Raw genomic sequence first — 24,627 nt, 5'->3', positions numbered from 1 at the left:
GCCATGAACATGACCAGAAGGGGCTGTAATCAGGACAGAGTCAAAACTGGCAGGCTGGTGATTGCCTGGAGGTGGGTGATGGTGGGGAAAGTGTGAAGGACAAGAGTCCCTGGTCTCTGATGGAGGCAACTGGCTGGGTGGTGCTGCCATTTACCGAGGCAGGAAATGCAGGGGAGGCAGGTTAGAGAGACGATCGATTCCGTTTGAGACATATAGTTTGAAAGGCTTATGGGACATCCTGGTGGAGGTGACCGGGGGGCAGTTGGCTATTTAGGTTTGGAGCTCCAGTGAGAGGCCCGATCTGGAGAGAGAAATGCAGAAACTATCAGAATCTAGGACATTGACAATGGAACCATGAAGTGGATGAGATCCCCAAGGGACAGTACTTAGGGCAACAGTTCTCAACAAGATATGGATAGGGTGGCATAACTCCCTGGGAAAGTATTTGGAACCACCAGAGGGACTTTTCCAAAGTACATACGCAGCCTCAATTCCAGTTAAGTACCCAGGAAGTATGACCAAGGGCAATTTTCACTGATGAGAAGGAAACAGTGCAGGAAGAAATTTGAGACCACTGAGGGCCAAGATGGGCACAGAATGCAGAGGAAGAAAAGCCCAAGAAAGGGAGTAATAAGAGATTCAAGGAGATCCAGAAGAGTGAGTTGCTCCCAATGTTAGGATAGAGCAGTGATTCTCAACTGTGAGTGTACACAGGGTTTGTAAAAAAATACAGATTCCTGCCCCTCACCATTCTAATGCCATGGGACCCTGGACAGCACTGTAAAGAGTTCTGAAAGCACTACCTCGGGTACAGAATTTTAAGATGGGTGTGGTAGACAGGCCATGCCAGCAGACAGGATGAGTACAGGAAGATGACGACTAAATGGGTCTATCGGATTCTGCTCTTCGGGAAGTCACTGGTAACCATGGAAGAGAGAATTTTGGTGGCATCGTGGGAGTGGAAGCCAGATTGCAGTGGGCTGAATGGGAGGTGAGAAAAAGAAGACAGCAAACGTGCACCCCTTTTAGAGAAATTAGGATGAGAGGCGGAGGCAAGAGCTTCAGCCCCCTCAAAGGCCACCTTCCATCTCCTGGAGAAAGTTTGCAAAAAGACTTCAGGAACTACGGAGGCTGAGTCAGACATCCCCGGACCCTCAGAATGCAACAGGGAGGCAAGGTGGGAATGGGCAAGGGCCTAGTACGCCTCAAGCTGCCAAGCCTCAAAACCAAACCCACTGTGCCTGCCTCCTGTCTACCCACTCCAAGTCCAGCCCACTGTCTTCACCACCCAAGTGATCTTTCCACAGCCCAGATCTGACCATGTTACTCCTGGCCTTGAAACTCTCCACCGTCTAGGTTCCCCAGCTCTCGCCTCGCCCTGGGGGACACCCAAATGCCCGAACCTGCCATTCAAACCCGTCTGACTCTTGTGGTCCCTACTTCACCCTGCACGTTCACCCCCACCCTCTTCACCATCACCTCCCACTGGTACCACATTCACCCTCCCCACCAAGAAGTTCCCCAGCGAACCGTGCCCCCCCCCCCTTAGGCTCCGGGTCATGGAGACTCAGGCAGCTCAAGCACCGCCTCCTCTGAGAGGAGCTACTCCCTCCTTGCAGAGAACCTGCGCCTCGCCCACCTCCCTACCGGAGCCTGAATTCTTTTGTATCCATTTCGTTGACACAGCTGTCCCCTCACTGGACTGTGCCTTCTCTGGGACACAGGTCCTCGTCGTATTTGTCTCGGAGTCTCCAGCACCCGGCCAGGGCTGAGTTCCCAGGAGGTGCCCGCGCACTCCAAGCACCCGCCGGGAGGAAGTCGCTGTTTCAGTTATGGAGTCCCCACTGAAACTTTGACCCACCAATCAAATAATCTGCAGGTTCTTGTCGCTTCCATCGTCATATTAATACTTTCAGATTCATTTTCCCTCATAAAGGGGAAAAGGCTCTGGGCAGCCGTGCCTTTAATTAGATGGCACAGTATCCCCCCTGGACTGGGACGAGGCGGCCATGAGGGTGCGCTCCAGCGGGAATAGCACCTGGGTTGGTTCTCAAGGAGCGTTGCCTCGATTCTTTCCTTTAACAAGTTACTCAGCCTCTCTCGAGCTTAGTTCAGGTGGGGTTACAAACTCTGCGGTCCAAAGGAACTGCGGTGAGAACCAGGGAGGGATCCTTGTAAAGCCCGACATAAATACTGGTTATTACTGGGCTTTTTGAGATCCTAATAAAGTAGCAGCTCAGTGTCACGACATAAACAAATTGCATTCGTTATCTCAAATGCTAAAAGAAACCCCCAAGGCAATACTGCTTGTAAAAGTTTGTTTCTCTGAAATAAGAACTTCTGTGTGCCCCTGGCTCTTCAGGCCCACTTAAGACAACTATAAGTTAAGCCCCGCCTCTCTGGCGTCTAAGCCACGCCCCTTCCGTGCAAACCTCTACGTTGTAGGGCCCTTCGACATTGAAGGACATTTCTAATCACCAATAAGAAGTGAAGTTTTTGTCAACGTCCGGTGGGGGGTGGGACTTCCTTGCTGTTGCTAAGACACTCTTGTTTTGCTCCTTGACAACCCTGGCGGGGGTGAGCTAGCTGCGGCCCGGGCTCCGGCCCCCGCGGGAGCAGGTGAGGCCCCGGGGCTCGGCGGGCAGCCGGGTGGGGAGGGCCGGCTCGCAGGGGAGCCGGGAAGCACCGCTGGGCTTGCGAGGCCTCGCCCACCGCGGAGGCCCCACCTCAGTCTCCTCCCTGCTGGTCCCCAGCCCCAGGTCCTCCCAACCCCCATCCTCCCACTTAGACCTGCGAGCTCGGTGGTGACAGGTTCGCCGTCGTGATTCTGCAGCCGCCTCTCCCCCCGCTCCTCAGTCGAGGCCCCGTCGCGCTTTGCGCTCCTTCGTACTCCCGGACCCGAACCCCGCCCCCAGCACCTTGACTCCCCACCTTCCGAGGAGTTATTACCCCCTCTGGCGGCTGGGCCTATGGTCACCAGAGCCTGGGCCTAGACCGCTGGACTTGGACGTAGGCGACGTGCTGGTCATTTCCCTCCTTGGGCCTCAGTTTCCCCATCTGTGAAAGAGAAGTTGGGCTGAATGATCTCTAAGGCCTCTTCGACTCTGACCTTCTAGGATGTGATTCTTTGACCCAACTGTAGGCTTCCCTGAGGATGTGCTTCCCATTGAGGAATCGGGTGTAGTGAGAAGAACCTGACAAACTGGTTTGGGTTCCCAGTTGCAGGACCGTAGTTACCTCATCTCCCTGGGCTCATAGAAAATCAGGGTACCACAGAGCATCTCCTTTGGGATTCTGAGGAAGAAAGAGTCCAGTCCAGTATAGATTCAGTATTTGTTACTTTATGTCCTTCGTCTCTTCCCCACATTTTTCCCCTCAGAAGTGCCACCGACTCCCTTAGTGTGAGCTGTCATTTCTCCATTTGACCCTCAAATCCAGATCTCCAGCTCTGTTCTTTCTCCTGGGTTTCCATGGTTAGGGATACTTGGGGGTGGGGATGGGGGTAGAGATTGAGACATTGATTGATGTGATGGTTGGACTCAGTGGCTTCCCTTCTGCCCCTGATTACCTTCTCTTGATGAGGCACCTCCATTTGCACATGTCGCCAGCAACTTAAACTCAGTAGTTCTAAAATCAGACTGGCCTGCTCTCTCCCTCTCTATCTGTTATGCCTGACTTCCCCTGTGTCTCTCAGGGGTATCGCCATCCTGCTGGGGCATCACCCGTCATTCTGCCATGCCCATCCCACTCAGGCAATCATGAGGTTGCTTTGGTTCTGCCTCAGCAAGGATCTCATATCCCTTCACTTCTGAAGCCACCACCCTGGTTCAGGTCTTTAATGTCTGTCACCTGGGCCATTGCTGTAGCTTCCTAACTGGTGTCCCTACTTCTGGTCCCTCCTCCTGTTAACTCAGTTATATTAACTAGAACAGTTGCCCCAAAACACAACCATGTCAACAACCCCCAAGAGACCTCCAAAGGGCTTCTCATTCCCCACTAAAAATATCCACAGTTCTTAAGCCTAGGTTTTAGGGCCCTTCTGTACTTTCACATCCTAACCCCGCCTTTTCTCCCAGCCTTCAGTCTCCCTTCTCCTTTGACAACTTCTGTCCTCCAGCCACATTGGACTCTTGGACTTGCACAGAAAATGTTTGGAGCTTTCTGCGTTGATATCACCCTGTTTGTGCCTCTCTTCTGCCTGGAAGGTCTTCCTCACCTGCTGGGATTCCTACTCACCTTTCAGGGCCTGACTCAAATGCTGCCCCGGCCCCCAAGCTACTCTTACTGTCCTCTCCCTGCCCCTCTAGAATTCTCCCCTTTCCTCTCTCTCTGCATCTGTCTTGTGGCACTTACTGCTTTCTGTCATGAACCACAGTTAGTTCCTTGTGTACGTGCGTTGGTCTCTCAGATTGTAAGTTTAAAAATAGGGACTAGCTCTTGCTTGTAGTGGAGTAGTTGGAAAAGCATAAGCTTGAAGTCATATATTCCTGATTGAATCCCAGCTCCTCCATTTATTAGCCAGGAGGAATGTCACCTTCCTTTTTTCAGTCTGTGTGGTCATCAGGACAGTAGGGATGATAGTGCCTGTCTGACAGAGTTATCAGGGAGTAAATGAGCTCCTGTATGCAGAGCACCCATTCTGTTGCCTTTCCTAAGGTCAGTGCTCAATAAATATTACGGAATGAATTTGATATGTCCTCTCCCTTCCTGGGGGGGCAAGTGAAATATAATTTAATTACAATGTAGATATTTGTTGGTCTTTTGGCATTTGCCAGACACTGGACTTAGTGCTCTGGGGCACCTACAGCAGAATAGAGAAAGTCCTTCAGGCCCTGGTGATTGTCTGACTCCCGACACACTGCCAAGTCATGACTGGTTGTGAGATGTCACCAGCAATGAGCAACTGTGAATGATCTTTTTAAAAACAAGTCAGTGGTTCGGCCTTTTGGCTAAGATCAAGCGTAGGTATCTGTTCTTACCAGTTCATTATCTGATACGTCATCTATCTAAGAACAACATATTTAAAAATGTGCTAACTCCAGTTTATTTTTGTGATAATGTCATTCTTAGTCTCTATGTTCACTTCTGTTCTCTTGAGTGGGAAGGGGAGGTGGGAGACTGCATTATCCACAGTCTGCAGTAAGTAAGCAGCTCTTCTCGTGCAGAGCGAATAGCTGCGACAGTTATGACTTTTTGTTGTTCTCTGTATCTTGACCAGAATGTTTGGGTTTTCATCCAGATCTGTATAAGACATGAGTCAGTGTTGTTTATTACATCATATTACACATAAAGAAAATGTCTTGATCAAGTACATGGAGGGGCCCTTGGGGGAAGAGGAGTGTAAAGGGCTGGAGGGAGAGCAAGGCTGCCTCTGGCCTTGTGCGCCAGGATGGGCCCTGGGACGGGTCGAGCTTCGGTACCCAGCGGATTCCAGTACGCTGGCCATGGGCACACTTACATTATTAAAGGGCTCTCTTTTAGGCCCGATGTGAGTCTTTTTGGCCTGGAGCTGTCAGATACACACTCATTTGCATGGAAGATTGATAAGGTTATTAAAACCTCAAGTTCTATTTTTGGTAGCATTCTTTCGGCAGGGTTTTGAATCATGTCTGAATGACTGTAGCTGTACTGTAATGATACAGCATCATCAAAGATTCTCCTACCTTTCTGTACTGGGAAGCACCATCTGATACTATTCCTTTTCATCCCATTTGGACTCCGGAAGCTCCTCTAGTGCTTATGAAAGCTATTTGCACGCTCTTTAGCGGACTTTAATAGACGTGGTCAAATCATGTGGACAAAGTCCTGGCTAATATGACGGTGGAAAGAGCAGTGTGACGATCATAGTTCAGAGAGCTTTAAAGTGTTTGTTTGTTTTTAATATATCTTTATTGATTTCAGAGAGGAAGGGAGAGGGGGAGAGAGAGATAAAAACATCAATGATGACAGACTGGGGATTGAGCCCGCAACCCGGGCATGTGCCCTGACTGGGAATCGAACCATGATCTCCTGGGTCCTAGGTGGATGCTCAACTGCTGAGCCACGCCCAGCCAGGCAGTTCAGAGAGCTTCAAAATTTCAGAATGCTTCCATGCATATCCTTGGTGCTTGCAACAGCTTCTGAAGCTGAGATGGGATTATCCTGTTTCATTGAGGAGCAAAGCTGGCTGGGGTTAAACTACTCGCCCAAGGCTGCAGAGCAAGGAGGAAGGAAGAAGTCATTTCAGTCACATAGCTGGCATTCAAGTCTAAATGCTCCACCTCCTGGTCCTGTGCCTTCTCTACCTTGCAAGGTGACGCCCCCTACCCCGAAACTCCTAATGGCTTTCCCCCTGTTCCTGAAGCATGGGCTTTGACATACCTCCGAAGTCTTGTTTCATCAAGATCCCATATGCCGAAGAAGGGTCCATGCAGCTGTTGCAGACCCTGCCCCCCCGAGGGCTGGCTGGCATGTTCATGATCGCCTCCGAATGCCCTTCCAGGCTCCTCCATGCTTTTTAGCACTTTTTTAGCCTGAGGATGAATTGAATCAAACAGAAATATTTAGGTGGAAGAGGCATAAGCAGCTGCTTCAGAATTTTAAGTTCCCATTTGAAAATCTCAAGAGGTAAACAAACCTTAAAGCCCTTGTCCTTTTATCATCAGTGCAGCCACCACCTTCTGTCACCCCTTGGTACCTGGAGGAAGACCCGATAAAGTGGCCTCTAATAAAGCAAGAGGGACAGGATGGAATTGGAGATGGGCCGTAAGTTAATGAGCGAAGACAAAGTGATTCACTGGATTTTGTGAAATAAGAAACATGAGCAGAAAGTACAATGAGATTGTCCTTGGTAGTTTGCCAATTTATATGTAGAACCAAACAAAACCTACTAATATCTGAATGGTACAAGTGCCCAGAATTGATGAGATAAGAAGAGCCATCTGTCCGCTGAGAAATCAGAAAATGCCGGTGCAGTGGGATGGTGGAATCGGTGCCAGGCTTCCAGCCTCGGTTGAGGGAGCGACCAAATGGGATGGCGCTGAGGGCTCCTGAGGCACCGGAGAGTGGGAGGGAATGAGAGCACAGCCAGGAAAAGCACAGAACGCTCAGTGCTTGGCCAAACAAGGTCAAGTTAGCATTAGAATAGCAAACTGAAAGGGAAGATCAAACGTTTATCTTGCTGCTGGACTCGCTTGAGCCACGCTAGTAGTCAGGCACTCCAGGTCAGTTTTGTGGACGCCTACTGTGTGTCAGTGCTGTGAGAAGGCCTGATGAAGGATCAGGGGTGCCCACACCAGAGACGGCCCAGACTCAGACCCCAGCTCTGCTGCTCACTGGTGGGGGACCTCAGGTCAGCAACGTAACAGCTCCGTGCCAACCACATGCCTGGCCTGTGATCATTGCTTACGTACATTGTCTCATTTGGTTCTCATAACAGCCCCATGAGATAGATATGACTGCCCTCATTTTACTGAGGAGTCTGAGGCCCAAAGCCATACTGAGGTGAGCAGTGGAAGCAGCGCTAACACCTAGGCCTCCAGCCCCTGGACCAGCCAGACAGGACAGGGTGGCCTGCGGGGGGTGGGCAGGAAGAGCTAGAGAGCCTGGCATGCCAAGAGGACAGAGCACCGCTATTCCCGTGCCTTCTGCAGGTCACAGAACTGCGGAAGGAGGCACTCGCTTTCCCATAAGCCCAGGATTATGGATCATGACCTGATACTATTTAATCACGTCTGCTGAGAAATAGGACCGTGCACATAGTGGGCACGCAGTGAGGCTCTGTTTGTTCGTTGCCAGCTCATGGCTCTGTCCTCAGCCTGGCCCGCAGTCGGTGTTTGTCTTGATGACAGTGTGGTTGCAGCATCACTCCAGTGTGTTCTTAGCCAGGTCCCAGCATCTCCTGTTGACTCATCCTCTCGTCTGCAGACTCGCTGGCCATTTGGAAAAGATGCGGAGGAGTTAAGACTGGGAGGTGTCAAATTGTTACTGAGACAGTTCTAATTTGTGATGTATGGTTTTAGAGACAGCTCTTTTCTCCTGGCTTTTCCTGTTTCTACAGCACCCCTTGGGTGAAGGCGTTTTCTGCTCCCATCAAGCTGGCAGGGCCTGCTTCCTGAGTCTCCTGGGTGTGTTTTAATTGCCAGTCCCAGCACCTTCTGAGAGCCCACTCTCCCTTCCAGTGGTCACAGTGGAAGGATCATGGGAGAAGCAGAAGGGAAGAAAGATGAGGCTGATTATAAACGGCTGCAGACCTTCCCTCTGGTCAGGGTAAGCCCCACGGGAGGGAAGCAGGGCGGCCAGCAGGGCCCACGCAGCCCTGGAGAGAGGCGTTAAGAAGGGCTTTGCTGGCTCAGATGTAGAGTTCTAGAAGTCAACAGTAATTCATTCTTTCATTCATTCATTCATTCAACAACTATTTATTTAGGCCACCTGCTATATACCGGGCACTGTTCTGGGCACTGTGGATATAGTAGTGAACAAGGCAGACAGGCCTGGCCACAGGAAGGAAAGGCTTAAACAACATAGTTTCAGTTCCTGAGAGGGAGGAGGAGGTTTATGGGGAAAAGCAGGAGTTGTCTTTTCAGCATCTGAGTAAAGATGTAGGAGTCCAGAGCCCAAAAGAGAGATTAAAACTGGGGATGAAATGGTAGGACACCTCCCCATATATAACAGAAATAAATCCACAGAACAGGCTGGATCGCCTAGAGAGCAACTAGCCCAAGAAGGGGAAAGGGTGGAGATGAGCCCAGGGCCCTCCAGCGCTGGGGCCGCAAGGGGTTCCAGCCAAGCGGAGAAGAGCAACCAGAGCGGCGGGAGAAAACAGGAGCCATGGAGAGCTGTCTCTTCAGGCTTCGGGGTGAGATCAGCTGTGCTCTGAGGCAGCTTGTGAACCGTTTCCTGAGCCGCATTCTCTCCTGCCTGGCCTGCCTTCTTCCCCGGGTCTCCTGGCTGGCATGTGATACTGATGACACTTTGTGCCCTTGCTCAGGGGCTTGGGCCTCAGAACCCACATGGCTCAGCTTGAGTCCGTGCTCCTAGTCCCCAGCTGTGCACCCTGAGTAAGGAGATGCCAGGGCATTTACCCAGTGTCCGTGCCTTAAGCTTGGGACAGAGAGGCCAGCCCCGAGATCAGGCCATGGGCTAAGCCTCTTTCTGTTTGTCACCCCTGCCCTGTCTCTAGCACTCGGACATGCCAGAGGAGATGCGAGTGGAGACCATGGAGCTATGTGTCACGGCCTGTGAGAAATTCTCCAACAACAACGAGGTATTGCCATTGGTACAGGCAGCCCCTTGTGCCTTTGGTGACCCCCATGGTTGAATCAAGAACCCCAGTCCCCACAGCCAGCTCCAGAGCATCCTGCTGGGACCAGGCTAGAGCCTTCCTTAGAAGCATTTGTAGCCTGGGGAAGGCCAGTGAGGGAAGAGGCTGTTGCTGTCCATGGGCTAATGTGGTGGTCAAGCCCAGCCCTAGAGGGAGAAAAGCCAGAGGCGTCTTCGTGAAGCCCCTGCCCTGTTCCCTGTCAGGTGGGCTGCTGAATAGGGCACCTTTCCCTTGGCTCCATGCCAGTAGAGAACAGGCCCGCCCAGGCATTCATTCATGTATCCATTCATCCATTCAGAAAAGGTGTTAGACACCATCTCTGTACCAGGCGCTGTTCTCCGTGCTGGGGATGTGGCCAATAGGCATCAACACGGGAATGTCATTCATCAATCCGGTAGTGAGTGAGGAAGAAATTGGTGTCATGGCAGCCAGTGGGGAGGCAGACCCTGGCCAATGAAAGCTCGGGGGCCCGAGTTCAAATCCCATCTCCAGCCCTTCCTTGCTCTTTAACCTTGGATAGGTCATTTCTCGTCCCTGAGCCCATTTCCTAGTCTGTAACTGGGGTAGGGGTGCTGCCCCCTCCCTGGGCAGTGAGGGTGTGTGCAATGAGGTGATGCGGACCAAGTGCTCACATGGCACCAGGCACAGTGGTGAGGCTGCTGGAGCACAGCAGATGCCTGAGCCTGGGACTTGTCCTGCAAAGACAGGGGCCTCTGCCCTTCCCTAGACCTCTTGAAAGAAGCTTCTGGAAAGAGCAAGCACGGGAAGGAGTGGGGGCTGTTGCCATGACTGCGGGAAGCAGTCCTGCTTATCTCCTGGGAGCCTGCCGAACCCATCAGGGAACAACCTTTTTGTTCCCTGAACATCACCCGACACCTCGCAGTGACCATCACAATCCTATACAGCCTGCAGGCTGCTCTTGGCCATGTGACTCATTTAGTCCTGAGAACAGCCTGGTGCTGACCCAGACGCAGGCACTGAGTGGCAGGCCTGAACGCAGACCCAGGGCTCTGTCTCCAGCCCCAATGCCTGCTCTGCCACCTCAGCAGGGTCTCCCTGACCAGTGAGGGCATGTCTGCTTCTCTGGCCTGTGCAGTATCCCTGGCAGGAGGCGGCCTGCGTGGAAACCCTTTCCCATGGTTCCAGGAGCAGGGGAACAGCAATACCAGGTCAGCAGGCCTTTCTCCTGCCCACAGAGGGAGCTGACTCACGCACTCCTCTGCCCCCCCCCCCCCCCGCACCCCTTAACGAGCGCCCTCTTCATTCCAGAGTGCCGCCAAGATGATCAAGGAGGCGATGGACAAGAAGTTCGGCTCCTCCTGGCATGTGGTGATCGGCGAGGGCTTTGGGTTTGAGATCACACATGAGGTGAAGAACCTCCTCTACCTGTACTTCGGGGGGACCCTGGCTGTGTGTGTCTGGAAGTGCTCCTGACACTGTCCCCTACCCCTGCCCCCGACCCTGCGGGGCCTTCTCCTGCCATCCATCTGGCGTGGGGAGCAGCCCCAGGAGGGTCCTAGTTTTCTGAAGGAGAGCATGGGGCCTTTCTTTTGTCCTGTGTACCAGTGTCCTAAGCCATGCCCAGTGTGTGAACTTACCAACATCTGTATCCCCAGGCTCCCAGCCATCTCACTCTGGGTCCCAGGGTGTGAAGGGGGCAGTAGGCAGTGGTCTCCATGCAGGGGAGGGCGGCAGATGTGACAGGGTAGGAGGAGGGTGGGGAGGTGGAACTTTTCTCACAAAGACGTGCCAGCCCCACCTCTCTTGGGGCTACACCTGCTTGCATCCGGGAGCCCCCTGCCTTCCACCCCAGCGTGCTGTCAGGTGCCCCCTGCACATGTCTTTACTGACCATATGCAAATGGCCCCAAGGAGGAGCCTCTCCTCCCCAGGGGCACCGGCAGCTCCTCTCTGTCCTCTGAAGAAGTGGTAACTCCCCAGAAGCCCTTCCCCAAGTTGACCCCAGGCTGAACCACCACTGCATCTCATTGGGCCAACAGCTCCACCACCCGGCTTCAGCCTGAGGACCAAGCAGCCTTCCCATCCCCTCCTCCTCCCCAGCAGCCAGGCTCTGTGAACCTTTCCCACTGCCTCCAGCGCAGTTGGGACCAGTGGCTGAGGGCGTGGGAACTGCCGTCCAGCACTTCCTCCAGGTGTCACTGAGCCTCCAGGTGTCACTGAGCCTCCGGTGAGCCGCCTGGGCCAGGAGTGCACTCACCGCGAGGCCTGTTTCAGCAGGGAAACCTGGCCTGCCAGTTACTTCTCATCAGGGACCGCATGCTAATTTGTACTTCTTATCTCTGCTGGGTTTTCTATATTCTTTTTGAGTGTGGGAGAAGCGTTTTAGTAGAAGGATGAATCCTATTTTCCATAGCGGTCTTATTTATATAAATGTCTTGGTTTTTACAATTAAAATGGAAAAAACTCACTCGATCTACAGCCTCTTGAGGTTGGGCAAGACGTGATCAGGATCCTCAGACTGGTGTATCCCAGGAACCCAGAGAAACTTCTGGCTGGACAGCAAGGCTGCTGGGAAGCATGTGCCCAGGCACAACTCCTGACCCTGTCCCCTCCCCGTTACCTCGTGGGTTCAGGCTGAGTGCAGTTGGATGGGGCCATATGTACACTGACTGGGATTCCCTTGATGGCCAGACTGAGCTACTGTAAAGACGTTTCAGTCTCGTATAACTTAGTTCCATTCAAAGGTGTTTATTCAGCAGCTGTTGAGTGCTAGGCCCCAGAAGTGCGGATGCAAAGATGGAAAAGCCACAGACCCCACCCTCGGTGATCAGGATCAGGAGCTCACAGTAGGTCAGGGAGGAACACCAAACCCAGTCATCCAACAGTGTGGAACTGACGTGAAAAAGCCTGCCAGCATTCTGGGAGGAGGAAAGGGGGCTCTGCACCCAGCCCGGGAGTAAGGGAAGGCCTGAAAGCCAACTCTCCAAAGGAGAGTGGGACTTAGGGGCGGGGGAGGGGAGGGGAGAGGCTGCAGGCTGAGGCACCTGGGAGTGAATGCAGAAGCCAAGTAACTGGAGGGTGGGGGGCCACATTGCACATGGGCAGAGCTGGGGCACCTGTCCTCAGCCCACCTTCCTCACACCCATGGGGCCCTCTCCTTAGATGCTCCCCCAGGACACGTGGGCCTGGGAGTCCTGGCACCTGACCCAGTCAAGGCCCGGTGAGGCCGAGAGTCCACTGTAATAAGATCTGCTGGGCGGCATCCTGCGGCTGCTAAAGCTTGCTCAGACAGAGACCAGGGTGGCCGAGCAGAAGGGGCAGTTCCACGGGTTCACTCGGGAGCTTATGCTCCTTGGAGGTGCTGCTGTTGCGGGTCCTGAGCTGAGTGCAGCGGGCAGACAAGAACGAGAAGTCGAGGTCACTGCCCCCATCCATCCGCTCGGGTAGCTTTTGGGATCTCAGCCCTCTGGGACTTGAGGCAGGGCAATGGGGCAGTAGGTGGGCAGCTGCTGACCTCATGCCTGCACTGGCTGAGCCCTGCACCCCCCCATGTGCCTCCAGAGAAACTGGCAAGTTGCAGATGGGAATGAAAGGAGGGGGCCCAAGGCCTGGAATAGCTATGGATCATTAACCGCCTGCTTTGCATCTGTTCTCTCCAATCTGCCACATGTGGAGCTGAAAAGCGAGGCTGGCCCATCCCTACCAAAGCAGGGTGGCGGGGAGTGTGGGCTCTGAGGTCCACAAATCTAGCTCGGGCCCAGCCCTGCTCCCCTAACCTCTCTGTGCCATGGTTGCCTTATCTGTAGAATGGGGGTAAAAAGCACCAGCCTCCTGAGGTTGCCGGGAGACGGAGGCCTGTGCGAGCAGGAAGGGCACGCTACTGTTCTACCTGTGGCCGGGGTGCTGACACCAGCTCCCTCAGGGCCAGGTGGAAATTCAAGATCTGCCTGGTAAAGGGCTGGCCCTAGCAAACGTGACATTGTAGCCCTTCCCCACTTCGCCCTCTACCCTCCTACCCCCACCCCTTGCTCCCTGTTGGGCCCGGGACTTTTTTTCTTGATCTCAGTGACTTTTCTTCCCTCCTCTCCCTGCCCACAGTCACCCTGACCTTCCTCACAGGGACCTCCCTGCTCATGGCCCATGGTTGTGGTTCAACAAGCTTTGCTGACGGGGCTGAAAAGGCAGGGGACAGGGCAATGAATGCACCATCCTTGGGGCAAATGGCTCGTGGTCTAATGAGGGAGACAGACCCAGGAGCAGTAAAGCAGGACACACTGAAAGCATCTGTTTGCAGAAGAGAGAGGGTGGGGTTCAGGGGGATGAGGGGTTCAGAGAAGAGAGCAACCCTCCCTGCCTAGGGCACAGGGGAGGGGTGGGTTGAGCTGGATGCAGGGGAAGCACCATCAGTCAAGGGAGGGACAGCGTGTGCAGAAAAGAGGTGGCGTGAGGAAGCTGAGATGTTCAGGGAGTGGGGGAGTTGGGAGTGGGGTTTGCGAGAGGGTGGAAGGTGAAGGGTTTGCTGGGGTTGAGGAAGAAATGTCCCTCTGTTGAGGGTCCCCCACTTAGCAGGCACAGGGCTCCCTCCCTGATGACCACGTGTCCTGTATCTTCAACAGGCCTCCAAGGTGGTGATCACTGTTCCATTTACAAATAAAGACACTGAGGCCTGGAGGGTGAGCTGTCTTGCCCAGGGTCCATCTGGGAAGTGAGTGGCCAGGCCCTGAGCCCAGACCTGGCAGCCTCCACCATCCCAGCTTTCTGCACCCACAGGCCTTCTGGGTACTCCCTCCCTGCCGAGAGCTGGGGTCCCCATGCCTGTCTCCAGTGCCTCAGTCCATCTGCTCCTGGCCTCTCCCTCGGGCTGCACCTCTGCCTCCGCTCGCACCTCAGCAGCCCGAGCACTTACTGAGCAGGGTCAGGGACCCCAGCCCGCGCTGCCCTGCCCGCCTCTCCACTACCTTCTGTGGGGGGGGGGATGGCGGCTCCCCACAAACACCTCAACCCTTTCTGCCGGGCCCAGCCAGAGTCCATGGGGGGGGCAGGTCACTGGCCCGACCCTCGGGGCCCTGTCCCGGTGCTGGGAGAGCAGTGAGCCCCGGCCAGGTCAGAGTGGAGCATTGGTCCCCCACTGGGCTGCACAGACTCGGAACCGTAGGCCTCACGGGAGCCGGGTCGACAGGCGGCAGTGTGAGAAGGTGAAGGGCGAGGACTGGGTAACGGGCCCCATGGCAACCACAGCAGGGGGATGCTGCCAGGGGGGCGCTGCCTTTGAAGCTCCCCGTGGGGCCTGTGAATATTGCATGTGGCCTGGGAAGCAATGTGGAGAAGCTCCGGATTCCCACTCAGCCCACTTCCCCTTCTGGAGAACAGCCTGCAGGTGGCAGGGGTGTGTCTTCTGGGGTTTTGGGGTCCTAGCCCAACCCAGTGACACCCCCCTGCAGGAGTGACCGAGCTGTGAAGAAGGCTCCTTACAACAGGAAGCAGCAGCATCCCGCTGTATCCCTCAGGCCCTCCCCAAGTTTGGGGTGGTGCTTAAAAGTTCAGCCAGGAGCCATGCCCTGTTCTATTTTCCTTTTGTTCTCAGCTCATATTTAAAGCAACCACCTCCCACTGCCAGCTGCTATCTTTCATCCTTAGAAAGGTGGGGTGCGGGGAGTAGAGCAAGAGGCAGAAGATCTGAATTAGCATTAATAATATTTCCAACTATTGGGCGCCCCAAGTGTGCCAGGCACTTTGCTGAGCGTTTTCCAAGCTCTACCTCATTTGATGCTTATATCTACCCTGCGAGGGGATCAGCGTTCCCCTTTTTTTCAGATGAGGGAGTGAAGCCCAGAGAGGAGAAGCTCCAGGCCAAACGGCAATTAAGTGGCAGAGCCAGTATTCAGCATAGGCCAGGTCTGTGACGCCAGAGCCCCAGCTCTAAAACCTCTCCAGGGATCAGCCTGGCAGCTGGGACCAAGCCACTTCGCTTCTCTATCTTCTGTTTCCTCACCTGCAAAATAAGGTTCGAAGCTCCTGCCCTGCCTCCTTCCCAAGGCACTGGGAGGTGGTGCCACAAATGTGGAAGTGCTTTAACATTGGAAGGATTGGGGTGAGGGTCAGTCTGGGGAGCCATCCCCTGCCCAGCGTGGGGATGGTCGGATGGATGGATGGATGGATGGATGGATGGATGGATGGATGATGGATGCATGATGGATGGATGGATGGAAGATGGATGAGTGGAAAAGTCTTCTCCAGGAAGCTTTGAGCTTCAGGACTTCAACAGTGGCAAGGACTCCATGGAGGGGCCACACACTCCAGGTGGGCAGGACACACTGGCTGGCTCTCTGCCCACCCTGTATAACACCCAAGCTCATGCTGGGGGAGGACAAGCTCCTCTGTGCCACCCCAAAGAGAAGTTCACAGACCCACAACATGAGTGCCGAACAGTAGAGGTCTGGTGGGCAGGCCCCGGGTGCTGCTGTGGGCCTGTCTGGAGACCAAGCCTCTCCCCACTCACCCACCAGGAAAGACAGAAGGGAGGCTCTTCGAGGGCTGCGTAGCTCCAACATTCAGTGACTCCAGGGTAGGGGCTGGTTTCTCCATCCCCTCTGGGTCCCTCTGTCCCAGACACTCTATTTCCTCCCTCCCTCCATCCCTCGCTGAATGCTGCATATGCTGCTGAGCCCTGGATTGCTGGAGATGGCCAGACCCTGCCATTCCACAGTGTTCCGGACCCACCGCGACGTTGGCCACAAACCCAGCTAATGTGAGTGCTGAGCTGCCACATGCTGGGAGTGCTAGGGGGAGGCCTCCATGCCCGGACTACCCGGAAGGTAGTCTCAGAGGAAGTGACATTTGAACTGGGCCTGAAAGGAGTTTCTGCCGCGGACCAGCCGCTAAGTGGAGTAAGCTGACGACGCTGGAAGTGAAAGAAACAAAGAGAGAGAGACAGCAGGGACTGGGGGGGCCTCCAAGTCCAGTGATTCTGGAGCAAGGCAGGCAACTTTATTTCTGCCATCAAGCACTTATATACTATTCTACACAATAGCTAGGTTACATAAGTTAGCGATAAAGGTCAATGATCAAGATGGACCTTTATCTTCCAAATTGACACACAGGTATGCATGGGAACCTCCTAGGGGGCACACGTTAGGACAGTAAAACAATTACTGATTACAGGTTACAAGTTATTTCCCGCTTCTCCCCTACAGCTGCCTCCCGCTCAAGCCACCACCCCAGGGCAGGCACACAATCGCTTGGCATAGGGATGTGGGATTGCAGGCGCCACCATTCTTCGGGGCTATTTGACCGTTTAGCTGGTCTTTCTCACAGCACTCCTAGGCAGATCTCTTTCAAGAACACCCATTGTGTGCCGTTGCCCCTACTCACAGCAGCCCTGGTCTCCCACGAGTTTCCATTGGCCCAGGGAGGTGAGGAGGGGTCAGGGCATAGCAGCCAAAGGAGCTGTAGGTGAGGAGTGGGCAGAGCCCAGGCTGGGGCTGGGTGGAGCATACCCATGTTGCCAACCAGCTGCAGGGAGCCCTGGAGGCTCCTGGCAGAATTCGATGCCATAGAACCAGGAGCACAGGTCTCTTCTCCCAGCTCAGAGGGCTGACAGGACACAGTTGGAGAGACAGTCACCTCTCTGCTGGTCAGGCATGAGCTGGGCTGTGAGCTACGGTGTAGGCACCAGGGAGCAGGGCCTCCTAACCCACCTCCCCACCGCAATCTTGCTCACCCAGCAGTAACCAGAAGGACCACACTGCTCTCCAGCTTAACCGCCACCAGATAATTTGCCCACTGCCCCAGGATAAAGCCCAATTTCTCACCCGGCCTGCAAGGCCCGCCTGGCTTCCCTGCCTCTCAGCAAGGCCCCATTGCCTGGGCATCCAGGGCCAGCCCTGACCCTTGAGTCTGGGGTCCCAGGGTCAGTGAGGGCCAAGCAAGTTGGCAGAGCTGCCAAGCCAGAGCCCTGTGGCACCTACCACCCCTGAGAACACTTCCACATCAGTGGGCATGAGCTGTATAGCAATGTGAGCCCTGGGCCCACCTCGATGGAGGAGGACAGTGGCCTTGGTTATGGCCAAGTCCACCACTGTCATCCCACCCACGATTTCCACCCCCAAGTCCTGCCCTCCCAAACTCCACATCTGCCTCGCCGTCCAGAGTGTGGGGGAACCCAGGCGAAGCTAACTATAACGGGCCAGCAATGACGGGACCCCCTCCAAACCCACGGAACGGCTGTGTGCCCCGGGATTAGCCACCCCCTCTCTGGGCCCACCTTCTCCTCTGTGACCCAAGGGCCCCCCTTGTGGTGCCCCATCCGGCAGACCCTCAAGACTGCACAAACCTCCAGCCCTGCTTGGGCCCCGACGTGCTACAGATCCTCCCTCACCGCTAGGGGGCCTCCAGGAGGCTGGGCTCCCTGTGCCTGGTGGTGTGGGGCGGCCTCTTGTGGCCGCACTGGGTGTAACACGGCTCGCCAGCAGCTGCTTGGGCCAGGGCCCCGAGAGGGCGCGGAGGGCACTGGGTGGGCCCTGAGAGGAAAATTGGGAGGGCGCTGGGTGGGCTCTGCCTACACTCTTACCTCTGAGGCCCAGCAGGCCACAGGCCACCTCTTCAGGTTCATCGGACCCAAGTGGGGAAAGGTGTGGTGGCTTTGAGCCTGTCAGACCTGACTTCTGCTCTTCATTAGCAAACATTTATTGAGTACCTACTGTGTGCTCTGCCTGTGTGGGTACTGGGGCAGCAAACTAACAGAGCAGGCAGGTCCCCACCTTCACTGAAGTCATGGTCCAGCCTGCCCCAGCACCTCTACTTCACACCCTGAGCCCCATGTCCCCTCCTGTAACTTTGCCTGCCTAGCAGTCCCCACCTCGCAGGGCTGCTGTGACGATGGAGGTCCGGGTGCCCAGGACCTGGGAGTCCCCTCAGCAGATCACCGCCCAGCTTCTCCTCCACCCACTCCAGGAAAAGATCCAGAGTCCAGTTCTGGAACCAGGGCTCCCTGGGGAGGACAGCATGAGGGGCTCCAAGGGGGCAGAAGACTGTCTGGCAGAGAGGAGGAGGTGGACCTCGCTGAGGGGTCCCAGAGGGAATTGTTTGATCTTAGAAAGGGGGGGGCACAGGGTCCGGGGAGTGGGAAGGAGGCTGGCGCTCAGGGGTGGGCGGGGCGTGGGCTGGAGGCAGGGGCCTGGCCTGAAGGATGTAGGGTGGGGGGTGTGGGCTGGGGAGAGGCCGGAAGAGGAAGACGGAGAAATCGCCTCAGTTATGAGTAACCGCAGCCACCTTGGCCCCAGGAGCAAAGCTGCTGAGAATCACACACAGGAGGGGAGGGTAACGAGAGAAGCAGAGGGCAGGACAGGGATATGGGGGAGAAAACAGGAGAGTTGGGAACACTCCAGACAGAAAGGAAAAAGCGATGGTGACCCGAGGACCCTCAGAGCTGCGTGGCACGAGCACGGGCAGCCAGCCAGCAGGAGACAGAGGAGGGACAGCTAGAGCAGGCATCGGGCACATACACCCCTTCAGAGCTGTCCCCACGCGGCAGGCACGGGGCTGGATGTGGAGTCAGGGCGTGTCCTGGGGGCTGGACAGGTTCTGGGAGGGCCACTGCCAGTGGGGAGGGCTGAGCCTGGATGGGCTTTGGCAGGAACCCTAAAGGCAGTTCGTGCGACCCCTGCTGTGGCCAGATGAGCACACTGAGGCTTGCCCAAGGCCATGTCACCCCCAAGTGGCAGCCCAAATCTACTCTGTGTTGCACACACACAGGCTTGCACATACATGCACACACACGCACAGGTGCCCACACGCCCCAGCTGCAAGAGGGGAGTCCTTCCTTGGGCCAGTGGGATGAAGGGGGCAGCCACAGGCCATCCCTTGCTGAGCCCGCCCCACCCTCCCACTCTTCAGCACCCAGAAATCAACCTTCTGGAGCCCACCAGGCCATGCGGGAGTCTCTGAGCTCCGGGAGGCCCTGGGCCTTGCTGGATATGCTGCTCAGGTGCCTGGACCAGGGGCCCTCATAGGTGCCGGTGGAGGAGCTCCCTGGCCAGTGGGACTGAGCCAAGCAGATGAGCACACTTAGCCTCTGAAGCCCTGCCGGCCTCAGGTGTGTGCCATAAAGCTGGTCCCCTAAATCCCTCCACACCTAAAGGACTTTGGCTGGCAGGAAGTACAGAACCCCAGGAAAGAGAGGTGGGGCGTTGGGCACAGAAAGAGAACTGAATGGACTGGGTCCCCAGACTGAAATGTCCTCAGCTGTCACCAAGGCCCCCCTCCTGCACCCTCTCTGGGGATCATGCTGAGTGACTCATGGTGGAACATTCTTCACCGTGCGAACTGCAGCTCTGATAGTCGGGCGCTGAGTGAGGAGGGCCCCTGAGGTGTATCCCTCCATGGGCAAGGCATGTGGCCACACCAGCACTAACACTGCTGTGGGGACTGGCTGCCTCTGGGTCCTGGTGCGGCGCCTTCTGCCCAGGCCCTGAAGAGCTTCCATCTCACCACCGCATGTGTCTCCACAGACACCTGGTGGGCAGCGAGGGGGGGGGGGGGGGATGGCAATTACTGTCCCATTGTGCAGGTGGGAAAGCTGAGGCTGGGGAAGGGACAGAGTGTGTTGTAGTCCTGGAGGAGGGAGCTGGGTGAGTGATGGAGGGTCTGTGGTTTAGAGACAAGCTGTGGTTGTGCCTGGGACATGGGTGAAGGGTGCAGTGACAGGGCTGGGATGGGACAGAGGCTGTTCCTATGCAGTGGGCCTGGTAGATCTGGCATTGTCCCCATGAGCCGAGTGCTCTCCCTGCAGCCCCTCTGCCCAGTCCCTTCTTGTCCCCTTTGTCCCTTGGCTTCTCTCACCCTTCAGGTCACTGTCTCTGGCAGCTTCCCTGACTTTCCAAATCAGGGTTAGGAGTCATGGCCTGGCAATTATTGGGGAGGGGGTGGGTGGAGATGGAAGAGGGCATAGAGGGGATAAGTAATGATGGAATAAATAAAATAAAAATTTAAAAATATTTTCATCATTTTTTTAATCAGAAGAGGGGGAAATGAGTATAATCTAGTCTAGATTGTGTTTGTCTTTATGCCAACACAGCCAAAAAATAGAATTTTTAATAATTTTAAGGAGGAAGAGGCCCACAAAAGTCATAGTGAGGCCCTGGTCATGGGGGACCCTTAGAGGCCGGTGTCCCTCTGGGGCTTCATTGTGTGGTCACGACCTGCTCCCTTGACCGTGGCCTCCAGCAGGAGCGTGTCCTAGCAGAGCAGCCTGGAGCAGGCCCTGGGCGAATAAATGCAAGCTTGTAAATCAGAAAGCAGTTAACACTGAGCACGCACTCTGTGCCAGGCACTGTGCAGAGCTTCTCTGAAGTAGACATGTGAATGTCATCCCATTTTACAGATGGCAACATTGAGGCTGAGCAAGGCTAAATACTCACCCAGTTGTTCACCAGGAGAGACAGTCAAGTCTGCACTCTGGACCACTGGCCCAGCAATGTCCCCACAGGAGGCGAACAGCTGGTGGGGGTGTCGAGAGGCCAAGTCAGTTTCCAGGAGGGACAACCTCACACAGATATCAAGCGAGTCCCTCAATGTCAGCCCATGAGTCCTGATCCATGGGCCAGTACCCTCAGAGGCCCCAGGGCCACCCCAGGCCATTCCTCCCCGAAGTCAGGCACTGTGCCAGGGGACAATAAGGGATAATGTCACCTTCACTAACTGAGCCAGGCATTAGCCCATCTAACCCTTGTGATCCCTGGGACGGCGTGAGATGTGTGAGGATAGAGGGGCGCTCAGAACCTGGGAACAGGATGCGATGCAGGAGCCATTCCCTCTGCCTTGGATACTTAGGGGCAGGGAAACCTGAGCCCATTCTTGAGCGGTTAGAATTTCATCAGGCCCAGAGAAGGGGAAAGAACATTCCAGGCCTGGGAGGGGCTGAGCGGAGGTGTGGAAGTGGGCGGGGCCTGGATGGGGCTGAGGAACAGGACCAGCCCTGGGGAGCACCAGTGGGGCCACAGGGGTCTGCGACTGCCCAGTGCGGGGCCAGGAGCCCCGAGCCTGGAGACGGGGAGCCCAGTGGGCAGTTCCTCGCCGTGCGCCCCGAGCACCGCAGCGGGCCGGGGGCAGAGCTGACCGGGGCGCAGTCACCGCAGGAGCCCGCTTGGGAGGGCGCGCGGCCTGTCTCTGACCCCGGGGCCCACTTAGTGACCTGGATCCAGCGCCTTTCCCTCCTGGGACTGGGCTCCTCCCTCCATAAAACAGGCTTAACTGCGCTCGCCACCGTGATGGAGCCTCCAGATGAAAGAGCCGGCCAGGCTGGGGGGTGGAGCGGGGAGTCACATCAGATCCCACGGAGACAGAGGAACAGCCCCGGGCAGGCACCGGGTCCTGCCTCCCCAGAGCTGCCAAACACGCTCCTGCAGCTGGGAAGCTTGACATTAAAGTCCCCTCACCCCGTCCCCAGCAAGGACATTCTGTCTGTGATAGTTTAATGACAGACGCCAAAACCCTGACTGCCAACTGATGTTGTCAGCGGGAGGAAGGAGTGGAGGTGGCCTTGGCTGCAGGGAGGCGGCTGGTATCCTCGCTCATGTGGCCATTTGACACAGGCACAATGAGTACCTCCTTCGGACCAGCCCCTGGCACACGTGTCCCAGGTCCATGGGGGAGGCAGACAGGCACACAGAGCGTTCCACCACCACCTGGGGGTGTCATGGGGAAGCCCTGGTCTCTGGAAGCACAGAGAAGACACCTGACTTGACTATGAGCCCAGGACAGACCAGGGGCCCCACACCCTCCCTCTGCCTCCCAAAGACCACTGGTGGCAAGCCCTTTGTATGTGAGCAGTTCCTCTCACTTACTCTCACACGTGAGGAAACAGGCCAGAGAGCCCCATTGACTGGTCCAAGGTCACACAACCTTTCATGTAACAGAACAGTTGTTATTTACATTGTATGACTGAGGAAAATGGCTCAGAGAGGTGAAGTGGCTGGCCTGGGGTCACGGGACACCCGGCCTGGAACCAGGACTACAGACGCCACGTCCTCCTTGCTGGTTGCCACAGCCCACACTGACAGGGGGCTTCCCACAGCTGCTGCTGCTCCAGCTGAGAGCAGAGTGTTCTGGGGCCCAGGAGCGCTCGGGTTGGCTCCCCTCGCCGAGCTGCAGTGCAGGGCCACCCTCTTGACGAAGCGGAGCAGGCACGGACCCAGGGCCCAGGATGCTTCAGTGGCCCACAGAAATGTCTCCCTTTGCATTTCTTTTAAAATCAAAAGGAAACTTAAATATCATAATAATATTTACTAATGAGTCAAGCCTAAATTACAGCCATCTTTCTACCAATGTGGTTATACAATATAATTTTTTTTTAATGAAGGAAGGGGCCACTAGGGCAAAGAGTCTAGCAATGAAGAAAATCATAATGTGGCCCAGCTGGGGCAAAGCCGCCACCTCCCACCTGCCACTGTTTATAAAATGATGACAGAAGCAAGAACGGAGCAGTGAGCCCAGCAGGTGTGGTTCAATGGTTGAGAGTCGTCCCCTTCACCAAGAAGTCACCGGTTCGATTCCCAGTGTTAACCTAAGAAATATTCAAACCTATGAAGAATTTTTGTGAGTTTATTTGAGCCAAACTGTGGACATATGCCAGGAAGCAGAACCGCAGCAGATTGAGATAATGCTCCAGAGAATGGCAGCTTCGCATTTTGTTTTATACATTACAATCAAAAAAGAAGAGCAAGTGGGTTACAGAAAGTCCATTGGCGATAGATTAGGGAGGTGGGAGAAAGCAAGGCGGGGAAACCTCTGGGATTGATAAAAAGTAAAATGATAGACACACTTCTACATAGGCGGGTGCAGGAAATAGCCAACAGTTAACAAGAAAACAGTAACAATGAGAGGGTTTGTGGTCTCTACCCTGGTGCATTGAGGGCCCAGAAAAGGGAAATTACTTTGTTTTGTAAAGAAAGGCATGTGTTAATCAGGTATGTTATCTCAGATGCAAAAGACAACAGACAGGGCTTAGGTAAGGTGAAAATTAACCTCTGTGAAGGAAAAATACTGCCTTAGGAAGAGACTACCCACCACGGACTGCTTTTAAAAGTGTTCATTTCAGACCATCTTTTGTGGTTACTTTAGGTCTCCGAGTTTGCAAGGCCTCCATGCAGGCCTTCCCCGAGCCTGTCGTGTTTAGCGTGGGGCCCCTGTTCATCCACACTGGTCAGGGCACACGCCTGGCTGTAGGTTCGATCCCCGGTACGGGGCGTGCAGGAGGCGGCCTATCGATGGCTCTCTCTCATCGACGTTTCTCTCTCTCTCTCCCTCTCCCTTCCTCTTCCTCTAAAGTCAATAGAAACATACTTTTTTAAAAATAAAAAAGACCGAAGCAGTGAAAAAGAAGAGCAGGGCTGGGAGAAGGCTAGCCAAATGAATGGCGGCCAGACAGAGAAGGGAGTTTGCCTGGAAGGGCAGAGTTGCTGAGTGGTGGCAGACGGGGGTAGGGGAGCCGGAGAGATGGGGAGACGGGTGTGTGTGAGCTCACAAGTCTGACGCATGGTGTCACTGAGGACGGCCAGGACCGAGGGAGGAGATTCGATTATCCTGGATAATCATGGGATTACCATAGGAGCCTTAAACAAGAATTTCCCAGGGTCCTTATTACTTTCCTATGGCTGCTGTAGCAAATTACCACAAATTTGGTGACTTACAGCAAAAGAAATTCATTCTCTCACAGTTCAGAAGACCAGAAATCCAAAATCAAAACCACTGGGGAGAAATCAGGCTGTCATTAGGGTCGTGCTCCCTCTGGAGCCTCTAGGGGAGAATCCATTTTTTGTCTCTTCCTGCTCCTGGTGGCTGCCAGCATTCCTTGTCTTGTGGCCACATACTGCAGTCTCTACTGCTGTGGTCACATTGCCCTCTCCTCTTCTCCTCTGCCGCTCTCTCTCTTTTTAAAAAATATTTTTATTGATTTCAGAGAGATAGGGAGAGGGAGGGATAGAAACATCAGTGATGAGAGAGTCATTGGTCATCTGCCTCCTGCATGCCCCCTGCTGGGGATTGAGCCTGAAATCCGGGCATGTGCCCTGACTGGGAATCCAACTGTGATCTCCTGGATCCTAGGTCGATGCTCAACCGCTGAGCCACACCGGCTGGGCTCTCTCTCTTAAAAGGACACTTATGATTACAGTACCCTGATAGTCCAGGAAAATCGAATCTCAGAATTCTTAATTTAATTGAATCTGCAAAGATTTTCCACCTATGGTAATATTCACAGGTTCCAGGATCCTAGGACCTAGGATCTTTGGGGCCCATTACTCGCCTACTACAGGCCCATGGAGACAACAGCGTAAAAAAAGGGCCTGTCTCCAACCAGCCTGTGGCCAT

General features: G+C 54.9%; 1 protein-coding gene across 5 annotated transcripts; it reads left to right on the top strand.

Annotated features, from left to right (window-relative positions):
* The first annotated feature begins 2,506 nt into the window (after window positions 1-2,506).
* DNAL4 (dynein axonemal light chain 4) lies at window positions 2,507-11,733 on the top strand. Of its 5 annotated transcripts, none has more exons than XM_081128890.1 (5): window positions 2,507-2,619; window positions 8,039-8,247; window positions 9,161-9,244; window positions 10,571-10,669; window positions 11,301-11,733. In XM_081128890.1, exons 2-5 carry the CDS (start codon window positions 8,179-8,181, stop codon window positions 11,322-11,324), a joined length of 276 nt encoding a protein of 91 aa, XP_080985016.1. In that variant the 5' UTR covers window positions 2,507-2,619; window positions 8,039-8,178; the 3' UTR covers window positions 11,325-11,733. The 5 variants fall into 5 exon arrangements, with proteins under 5 accessions (XP_080985016.1, XP_080985014.1, XP_080985015.1 ...); XM_081128888.1 differs by having other exon boundaries at window positions 2,512-2,619; window positions 11,173-11,733; XM_081128891.1 differs by having other exon boundaries at window positions 2,532-2,619; window positions 8,039-8,105; window positions 11,173-11,733.
* Window positions 11,734-24,627: the final 12,894 nt, after the last annotated feature.

The sequence above is a fragment of the Miniopterus schreibersii genome, assembly GCF_964146895.1.
Source record: "Miniopterus schreibersii genome assembly, chromosome: 2".
Classification (NCBI taxonomy): Eukaryota; Metazoa; Chordata; class Mammalia; order Chiroptera; family Miniopteridae; genus Miniopterus; species Miniopterus schreibersii.
The sequence above is the reverse complement of the archived record's forward strand: the minus strand, read 5'-3'. Positions and strand labels throughout refer to the sequence as shown.